Source organism: Cervus elaphus, chromosome X, assembly GCF_910594005.1.
Source record: "Cervus elaphus chromosome X, mCerEla1.1, whole genome shotgun sequence".
NCBI classification, from domain to species: domain Eukaryota; kingdom Metazoa; phylum Chordata; class Mammalia; order Artiodactyla; family Cervidae; genus Cervus; species Cervus elaphus.
Window position 1 is genome coordinate 120,588,294 of NC_057848.1, and position 10,575 is coordinate 120,598,868.

General features: G+C 47.7%; 1 protein-coding gene and 1 pseudogene across 1 annotated transcript in view; both read right to left on the minus strand.

Annotated features, from left to right (window-relative positions):
* CCDC22 (coiled-coil domain containing 22) overlaps positions 1 to 10,575 on the minus strand; it is a 15,022-nt gene extending 4,447 nt beyond the window's left edge. Inside the window, exons 1-6 of the mRNA XM_043895959.1 lie at positions 10,359 to 10,575; positions 9,093 to 9,270; positions 3,213 to 3,345; positions 2,346 to 2,452; positions 2,126 to 2,192; positions 1,846 to 2,024 (exon numbers count right to left, since the gene is read on the minus strand). Coding sequence (XP_043751894.1) covers positions 1,846 to 2,024; positions 2,126 to 2,192; positions 2,346 to 2,452; positions 3,213 to 3,345; positions 9,093 to 9,270; positions 10,359 to 10,408 — 714 coding nt within the window. The 5' untranslated portion in view covers positions 10,409 to 10,575. The remainder of the gene's footprint in view (positions 1 to 1,845; positions 2,025 to 2,125; positions 2,193 to 2,345; positions 2,453 to 3,212; positions 3,346 to 9,092; positions 9,271 to 10,358) is intronic.
* Positions 5,432 to 7,056, minus strand: LOC122689491 (annotated as a pseudogene).

Here is a 10,575-nt window from a genome sequence, read left to right on the forward strand (position 1 = left end):
ACGCTGGAGGAGGCTGTGGGAAGGGAGAGAAGTAAGTCGGCAGCCCCCAAATTAGAGACCAACATTCAAAGGACATGTGGGGACAGAGTGGAGACTGAGTCAGATGAGCTGGAAAAAGAAGGGGGCGGAGGCAGAGTGGAGCAGAGAGATATGAGAACAGAGGCAGTTTTGAGACAACTGGAGAAATCTGATTATGAACTCAGTGTTGGATAGTATTAAGAGGTCACTGTTCATTTTCTTAACTGTGAAGATGGCCTGCTGGTTGCATTAAAAAGTGAATGCCCTAGGGCTTCTCTGGTAGCTCAGTGGTAAAGAATCCACCTGCCGATGCAGGAGACATGGGTTTGGTCCCTGATCTAGGACAATCCCACGTGCTATGGAGCAACTAAGCCTGTGTGCCACAACTGCTGAAGCCTGTGTTCTAGAGCCCGTGAGCCACAACTACTGAAGACCGCATGTCTAGAGCCTATTCTCTGCAATAAGAGAAGCCACCTCAATAAGAAGCCTGCGTACCACAACTATAAAGTAGCCCTTGCTTGCCACAACTAGAGAAAAGTCCATGCAACAACAAAGACCCAGCACAGCCAAAAATAAATAAATTTTTAAGATTTATTTTAAAAAAGTGAATGCCCTTTTGAATTACGAGATGTCTCACTGCCCTGCCTGCCTTTGTGAATGTCTCACGAAGTATTCAGAGTTAAAATGACATGATGTGCCCCCCCATCCTGAACCCCCCTCCCAACTCCCTCCCCACCCCATCCCTCTGGGCTGTCCCAGAGCACCAGCTCTGGGACACATGTACACCCGTGGCTGACTCAAGTCAATGTATGGCAAAAACCACTAAAATATTGTAAAGTAATTAGCCTCCAATTAAAATAAATAAATTAATTTTTTAAATGACATGATATCTGGGATTTGCTTTAAAATAATACACACAAAAAATAAAGAAGAGATGAGGAAAGATTGGAAAAATGCTTGGATCTTTTTTTTTTCTTTTTTTGGCTGCACCACACAGTTTGCAGGATCTTAATTCCCTGACCAGGGATTGAACCCGGGCCTGGCAGTGAATGCATGGAGTCCTAACCACTGGGCTGCTAGGGAAGTCCCACAAAATGCTTTAATTGAATGTTGATGACAGGGCCATAGGGCTCATGAAACTATTCTCTCTACTTCTGTGTTAGAAGTGCCTGTAAGTTTTAAAATGAGAGAAAAAGATAAAGATAGAACAAATGGCAGTGGGGGAGGCAGAAGGGGACAGTTACAGAGGTAGACAAAGTGGGGAGGGGATGGAGACAGACACTGAGGTGGACAGATGGGATATAGGGACAGATATAGAGGTAGTCAGAGGTGGGGAGACAGTACAGAAATGAGACAGTGGTGGGGAGAGAGAAAGAGGGGCAGCAAAACCACAGGACAAGAAAGCAAGTGGTGGGAAGAGATGGTCAGGGATCTGGAGGCTATAATCAGTGATGACGACAGAAAGAGGAAGCGAATTGGGGGCAGGAAGGAGGTAATAGAAGCAGGGAGAAAGGGAGGAGATCCTGATGGCTCTGGCTGCCCGTGCACGACCTTCAGTGGAACATCACCCTTGGAGGAGAGCAGTATTACCACCCATGTCTCAGAGCAGGACACCGAAGTCCCGAGGGGCCATACTGACTTGTGTGAGGACTGACTCTCTGGCTCCAGCGTTATTTCAGGTGGGGAACCAAGTAGTTGCACACAGAGGAAACAATGGAAGAAAGGGACAAAGTGGGGAAAGGAGAGGGGCAGAGGACTAAAGGGAGATGAAATGGGAGCTGCGGGGAGGAGCGGCCTCATCAGAGGGGGCCAAGCACCAAGCAGTACCTGGGCGGGGAGGCGGGATGTCCGGTGGCCCCAGTCCTCGTCCCCAGGACGGTCCTGGCCTGTGTGCTGGCAAAGCTGGATGGCGTGGTGTTCGAGGAGTGAGGCCGCCCTGGCAGCCGGCTGGGGCACCTGGGTGGGGGCTGGTAGCAGCAGGGGACTTGCCTGGAACTCCCGGGACTCTAGAGGCAGCAACAGAGTCAGCCAGCCCTCCGGCCTCACCACACGGGCAGGCCCACCTCTGCCCCTCCCTTCAGCCCCTCTCCACAGCCCTCCTGCTCACCTCCTCTGGAGCTCAACTCAGGCATGACCAGCCTGCTGGCATGGAAAGGCTTCTGGTGGGCTGAGCCCTGGTGGGAGAGTAGAATCAGAGAGCCTCTAGGGTGAATCATGTTTGGTGGGAGCGGGGGCAGAGGGAAGGGGCCGAAAACCTGAGCAACCAATTGGGGACAAGGCAGGCAGGGCAGTGACAAGCAATATTAACATAAGTTGAGGGGTCCCACCTGGAGGTACTGTAGTTTAGGAGTGCGAAGGAGGGGTGGGACCCAGGGCAGGGCCAGGTGGTCCCGGATTCGGCTCCCGATGGCCCGGAGGAGTATAGCAGATTCACCTAGGGGAGAGGGGAGGGAGTGTCAATCAGGTGACAAAGCCACAACTCCAAAAATGCATATACTCTGGGAAAGCAGCCTGACCCCCTCGCAGAGATACATATCTATGTAGCTATCATTTTCACAGTCATTCAAGGAACACTTACTAAGCGCCTACTCTGTACCAGTCCCATTCTAGACCCTTAGGCTACCTCAGTGAACAAACTGATAAATATCCTCCTGCCCTCCCAGGGCGGCAGGCTGATAGAGGTGAGCATGACCGAGGTCATAAGTACAATGCAGAAAACTGGCAGGTGGTTGTCAGGAAAAGAGGCTAAGGACCAGGGAGAGGAAGATATCGTTTTGAACAAGGCAATCCAGGGAAGGCCTCCCTGAGGTGACACATGAACAGGAAACTCCAAGGGGTAAGGGAGTGAACCATGAGGCTACCTGGGAGAGTAAGCCAGCAGATGCAAAGGCCCTAAGGCTGGAGTGGCCTGATGTGTCTGAGGAGCATCACTGAGGCCAGTGTGGTTAGAGTTGGGGCGGGCAAGGCAGGAGGTAAGGCCACAGGACTCTTCTAGCACCAACTCCCCACCTGGGTCAGCCCAAGCCCCAGTTCCCTCCCCCTGACCTGTACCCCCCTCCCCAACCCAGTCCTCCCACTTAGCTCTCCCTAAGACACATACTCCACCCCCACCAGTCAAACTTTTCACCCCTTCCTCTTCTCAAGCCCCACAACAACCTCTTCCTCACTCCTACCACAGCCCAGGCGCCCCATACCAGCAGACTGGTCTGCATCTTCAGAGACATCAGTGGGCAGACGCTCAGCCAAGAACAGAAGCAGGTCTCGGAGGTCAGGCTCACTGGGGTAGAGGAAGTTCTGATAGCCAAGCTCCAAGGGGTAGCCCAGGTCCTGGAGGTTGGAAAGGGTGGCACCTGTGAGTCTGGCAGGCAGGATCGTCCTGACCTGAGAGCCTAGGGCAGAGACTGCAAAGGCTACCATGCTATCACCAGCCACCACCCTCTGAACTTTCCCTTGGCTCCCCACGGTCTCCATAACTTTAAAGTTAAAGCTCTCGCCTTGCTAAATATGATCAAAATTCAGAGGCCATAAAAGAGAAGATGAGTGTTTCTGAATACACAAAAAAAATTTAAAGAAAAAATAAAATGAGCAAAGTCAAAAGCATAATAACAAGATGGGAAAAATAGTATTTGGAGTTGATTTTTTTTTTTTTTTAATTTAAGAGGTTGCAACTGGCTGTCACATATCCAGCCTCTTGTCTGCATTCTTTTTTAAAAAACTTATTTATGTTTAATTGAAGGATAACTGCTTTACCATTTCATCTTGGTTTCTCCCACACATCAACATATCAAAGGCAAAGAGTGAATCTACCCAGTATATAGCATACATGCTAAGTTACTTCAGTCGTGTCCGACTCTTTGTGACCTTATAGACTGTAGCCCACCAGACTACTCTGTCCATGAGATTCTCCAGGCAAGAATACTGGGTGAGTTACCATTTCTTTCTCCAGGGGATCTTCCCAACCCAGGGATCAAACCTGAGACTCTTGTCTTCTGCACTGGCTTTACCACTGGTGCTAGGTTCTTTACAACTAGCGCCACCTGGGAAGCCCACCTAGTATATAAAGAGTGTCTAAAACCACACAAGCCGAAAGACCAGCAGTACAACAGTAAAGGAGGCAAAAGATAGGAACAGATAGACATTTCCCAGAAAAAGAATGAAAAAATGGTCCATAAACATATGCAAACATGTCCAACCTCACTTACAAGGGAGACTTGAACTGAAAGCACACTGAGCCCCAACGTGAGTATCACTGATCTGGGACAACCTGACATTTTGTTCTCCTGAAGTTCCACTTGGGTAGAGAGATAATCACTGGCACAGAGTTACTGCCCCAGACCTGAATCTAGTCATGAACAAACAATCAGATCAGATTGTGGGCATTCCACGGAACGACCAGCCTCCTCGCTTCAAAGACATGGATCATCACAAAAAAGAAAAGAAAAGAAAACTAAGAAGGACTGCTGTTGGATACAGAAGATTAGAGATATAACAGTGAAATAAAATGTATGATCCTTGATTGGATTCTGTAATTGGAAAAAAAAAACAAAAAAAAAGAAAAAAAAAACAAAAAAAAAGAAAAAAAAAACAGCTGTAAAGGATATCTTTGTAACTACTGAGGAAATTTGACCATGTACTAAATATTAGATACTATTATTCTATCGATATTCAATTTCATGGGTGTGATCATGGTACTACGGTTATACTGGTGATTGTCCTTTTATCAATACTTAGGAGAGGTGCACTGAAAGTTTTAGGTATGAAGTATCACAATGTCTGTTGCTTTCAAATGGTTTAGAAAAGAAATGTGTGTGTGGACTCAGAAAAGAATGAAGTAAAATGTTAACAGTATAGAAAGCTAGGAGAAAGATGTTATGTTTCTATTTTCATTTTTTCTTAAATTCAAAAGTTTTTCAAAGTGCAAAACTAGCAAGAAAACTATACAGAGATACTATTCCTCACCTATTGAGCAGGCAGAACTCTGACACTACACTTACTCAGTGTGAGACGCTGTGGGGAAACAGATACTCTCTCATACACTGCTTTCAGGAATACAGAAATTAAACAATCCCAATGAAGGTGATTTGGTAAAATCTAACAAAATGACACATGCATTTACTCTTTAACCGAGCAATCCTACTTCTAGAAGTTTACCATGAAGATACGCCTCCAACAATTCATGAATATAGATATGCAAGATTATTCATTACAGCATTACTTGCAAAATGTTGGAAACTCCCTAAATGTTCAAGCATAGGAGAGTAGTTGAATAAACTACAGTGTATACATACAATGAACTACTCTGCAGCTGCAAAAAGGAAAAAAATGAGGAAGAGCTCTATTGTCTGATATGAAATGATTTCCAGGATATGCTTCAAGGGGGTAGAAAGGGTAAGAATTTAGGTATATGTTCTCTTTTATGTAAGAAAGGGAGGAAATAAGAATATATATTTATATTTACTTATATCTTCATTTTTTTCTGAAAAACTGGAAAGATACACAAGAAACTAATCAAAGTAATCCCCCTCTCAGCAGCCAGGTAAGGGTAACCAGGTGAATGGTTCGGAGTGCACATGAGACTTCTCAAGGTATCGCGTCACTTCTGTCACACCTTGGAGATTTCTTTTACTCTTTCAGTAATTAACCATCTTTCACCTAGTTAACAATTCTTCTTTTTAAAGAAACTGTTTATTTTCTCTCAACTAAATTTACATTTTAAGAGTTTGTAGAAGAACAGCTTAAGACCCCTCGGTAGTTGTCCCTCCCCATTCAGTGGGCTGGGCAGTGGGAGCTGCAGACAAGTCTTCAGTGGCAGGCTGCTGAATAAGAACAGAAGGCACATGAGCACCTTCAGACCAGTCCACCACCTCAGGCTGAGTTGCAGTCAACTCCAGAGCTGGAGTGGTCCATTCACCCTGAAACTCCTCCTTGGTCACAGTATCTCAGTTGCCACCTGCTCTTCCTTTTCAATCTCTTCAAGATCTCTGTGGAAGTAGAGATCAGGCTACACCTCTCATGGGTATTCATGCGAGATCGTGCCACACAGGAACACAGCATCCACCACATCTGACCCACTGAGTGAGCTCCCTGTTGTTGCATGGGATAGCACTGTCCACATCCTGCCGAGAAGAGTCTGTGTTACTTAGAGCAACAGTAGACAGGTTAACGTAAGAGGCTTCTGTGAGAGGCTTGTGGTCAGCCCTGGGGTCAGTAACCACCAGGAGTCTTGGCTCCAGGAAGGCTGCCTGGATCTGGTTAGTAAAGATTCCAGGAGTGAAGTGGCCAGCAACAGGAGTGGCTCCAGGGGCAGCAGCAAACTTTAGCCCAGCTCACTGGCCAGTATTCCTGGAGAATGTGACACTGAAATCAGCTGGGTTTTCAATGGCAACAATGGCATGAGCTGCCAACAGAAGCTTCTCCTAGGTTCTCTTCAGATTTATGATGTAGATGTCATCACTTTTCCTTCTGTAGATGTACTGTTCCATCTGGAAGTCAAGGTGGTGCCACTTAAGTGGGTTCCTGCTGCAAGGAATTCAAGGACATTCTCCTCCTTCATCTGTAGGGTATCAAGGGCTCCGGACACTGGGAAAGTTCCCCTTTAAGTTACGATGGGAATCCAGAACAATGCCATATAGACCCCTGTCTAGATAGTGTCGAAAGGCAACAGTTCTTCATATTAAATTTTCCCTATTCAAATTACTGCTAGGATTTCTGTGTCTGGACTCAACTCTGACTGATAAAAATGACCTCCATAAAACAGTAAATAATGGTTTTAAAAGAGACTATGGGCTTTGGAGTCAAAAAGGTTGCAGCTGAAATCTAGCCTGTGCTACTTGACTTGCTATAAAGCTTTGGACTCGTTATTTAAACACCCAGTTCAGTTTCTAGCTGTAAAATGGGGCTGACAGTACTGTCCCTATGTGGATGCTTTAAGGGATTTAAAAAAAAGGCTTCCCTGGTGCCTCAGATGGTAAATAATCTACCTGCAATGTTGGAGACCTGGGTTTGATCCCTGGATTAGGATCCCCTGGAGGAGGGAATGACAACTCACTCCAATATTATTGCCTGGAGAATCCCCTGGACAGAGGAGCCTGGCAGCCTACAGCCCATGGGGTCACAAAGAGTCAAACACTTTCATTTTCACTTAAGTGGTTAAAAGGCCCATCAAGGTTCTGGTCTGGAGCTGCATGGATTCTCAAAGCAGACTTTCTGGATTCAAATCTAAGCTTTGCTTCTTACCAACTGTGTGACCACAGGCAAATCACTTAACTTCTCTGAGCTTTACTATCCTCACCTGAGTAAAAGGATACCAACAGTGCCTACTTCAGAAAGCTGTCTCAAGAATTCAATGGCTTAATGCCAAGTTACCACAACAGCCAGCACAGAGCAACACTCAGAAAACATCACGATATTATATATAATATAACATCATTATTATACAGATATATGTGTATTTGGTCACAATGTAGGACATATTTATTTCAGAGGGTCGCAGTCAAAAAGTGTGAAAACCACTGTCTTTTAAGCTACTTTACTTTGGGTTTTTCCCGACACCTGCAATCAAAGAGTTGTGACTGATACAGAAACTCATTCCAGGAGTGGGGTGTGTGAAATGACAGCCACCAAAATATGGAGGTGGCTGAGTCGCAGAAAGCGGTGTCAGCAGTAGGGCACATGACGAGGCAGACACCAGAAGGCGGCAGTGCTGAGCCAAGGTGGGCTACAGAAGCAGCACCCGGCCGAGTTAAGAGACTTTTTCTACTTGCTCTTGCATCCCCTGAAGAAGGAAACGGCAACCTACCCCAGTATTCTTGCCCAGAAAATCCCATGGACAGAGGAGCCTGGCGGGCTACAGTCCACGGCGTCACAAAGAGTCAGTCACAAAGAGTTGGACACACGGCAGACTTTCTAGCCGCTCAGGCCAAACCAAGACTTTGGGGCCAGACAATCACGTGAACTTCTCCATCACTGAAAAGGCCACACTCTCTTCCCCACGCTAAAGCTAGTGTGAGGAAAAGTAGATCACCATCAAATCCAGTGGGAAACAACACTGAGAGAAGCGGGTAACAGAAAACTGGGGGAAGCCTAAGCCCCAGCCACTCCTCAACATGTCCCACTGTGCCCCCTTCGAGACACACAGAGGACCCACGTTCCCTCTTATAAAGTGCCATTCTCAAGAAGACACCCCCGGGCCAGAGGACAGACTGCTTGCCTCGAAGGCCACCAAAAGCCCCAGAGAGAAGAACCCAAGAACACCTGAGAGCTAGGTGAACCTGAGAGCTGAAAGCTGGGTAGAGGCCTATTTCTAAGAGACAGAAACTGCACAAGCAAGGCACAGATTCAAGAAACCTGACCACCCTGTCCCTTGGGGCTAAGTGAACAGTTTCACTGTAGTTAACACCATGGGCCCTCTACCACCAAATACTGGGTATGTTGGGTATGCTGACGTTCATTACATAGCCACAGGCTGTTGGAATGCAAGAAGCCAGATCAAGCCTATCTGGCTAACAGGGCAGAGTGAAGTTTTAGTGCAGACACTGTTTAAATTAACCAGCATATCTTCTTTTGGATGACCCTCCCTCCCCCAGCTCCATGTGATCCTGAAGGAGTAGCCAATCACAGTGCCCTATAGGGATGACCATCGGATCCAGGCTGGGCCAATCAGAGAACAGGTGGTTAATTTCAGCCTGAGCATTTAATCAAACAGGGCTGTTTCAGGAACTGGTAAATGGATATTATAGGGTTTAGAAAAGTTCTTGGTGCTAAGCTCAAAATATGGCAGCCAGGAGTCACCCAGGTGCAAACTGGATCAACTCATTTGATGATCCTAACAACCCTACTTTTACCATCCCAATTTCACAGAGAAGGAAACTGAGGGCTACAAGGTTTAGGGTCACACACAGCAAGTGCTGTAGCCAGGGTCTCAATTACTTAGGCAGTTTGACCACAGAGCAAGCAGCCTTAACCACTAAGTCACAAGGGGAGGTAGCAGAGAGGAAAGTCAAGAGTTTCAAAGGAGTCTGGCGACTGTAAAGGAGGAAGGAAGAGGCTGTGTATATTGGGAGGAAGGCACTCACCATGCAGGCCTGAGCCAGGCTCATGGCCAAACGGAAACGGGCAGACATGGCAAGAGGCAGCAGGGGGCTGAGGCCAGAGCCCACAGCGGGGTTGATCACACGCAGGCAGCGGACCACAGCTTCTACCACCAGCTCAGTGGTGAAGGCTCGCAGGGTCTGCACATCTGGAGGAACTGCCCTGAGGAAGAAGGGGGCAGGCTCAATGAGGGGGATGAAAGCAGTCAGGAAACAGGAATGAGGCTGAGCCATGTAGTCTCCTGGAAGCCCTAATACTGGGATGGGGTGGTGAGGATGGACACAGTTCAGACAGGTCCTCAGTGTTGCTGGCTGACTTCCACTTGTAAAACTAAAAATGGTGGTGGTGGTGGGAGGTAGTCCTCAGGTCCTAAGACCTCAGTGTAGAATGGTGGATGGAAGGGATCCAAATTCAAAAAATCTCAAATTTCCCTGTGCCTAAAAGTTCCAAATGCCTAGGGTCTGGGAAGGCCTAGGAGCCCAGATGGAATGGTCTCTTGGTTTCTGCATCCCCAGATATCATGTTCCCTGCATGTCAGGGGCCCCTAGATATTGAACTGCTAGGGTTTTGAGACTCGACGTTGGGAAGCTGGGATTTTCAGGAGTTCCAAATGTCAGAGTCCCTGGATATCAAGACCACCTAGTCTCAAGCAATCTGGAAGTCAAGCTCCCTACATGTTGTCATCCTGGGTTTGTAGGACTCTCAAATGCAGGAGTCCCAGTGTGTCGGGGTCACCAGGCATTAAGGACACCAGATTTTAAAGTCCTGGGATTTTAAAAGCCTTGGGTATTGGGAAAAGAGGTTTGAAGTTTTCCAAGTATCCAGCCCCAGAGGTTTTTGGAGTCCCTGAGCACCAGGACCCCAGGGTTTTAAGTTCCCTGGTTCTCAGGATACAGGTGTTTTAGAATCTCCAGATATCAGGGTTCCAGGGTACTGATGTCAAGATCCACAGATTTCAGGAGCCCAGGCCTTGAGATTGCAAGGTTTTAAGGTCTCGAGGTGCCTAGGTCCTGGAGTTTGGGGTTTACCAAGTGTAGGGGTCAAAGGTTTGGGAGTGTGTGTGTGTGTGTGTGTGTATGTGTGCATGTGCATGTGCGTGTGTGTGTATGGAGGAGGGAGGGTCTTAGGGTCCTGGAGGTTGGATCCCTAGATGTTAAGGTCTGGGGTTTTAAGGTTCCCGGGTGACTGGGTCCGGAGTTTTGGAGTCCCGGATGTGGGCATTCCGAGGTAGGCGGGGGCTGTGTCCTTACGTGCCGGCCTGGCGCAGGGAATGGATGAGGATTCGGTCCGCCTCCTCCATGGTGGAGCCGTTTTGGAGTCCGAGGTTGGGTCCAGGGCCGGGTCCGAGGAAGAGAGGCGCAGCTGAGGAAAGCCCGCTCCCCGCTCGCGGTCCAAGGAGTGTCACGGGCTCCGCTAGGAGAGTCGGGAAGTGTAGTCCCGAGAGCGCGTTTGACGCAAGCCGGATGC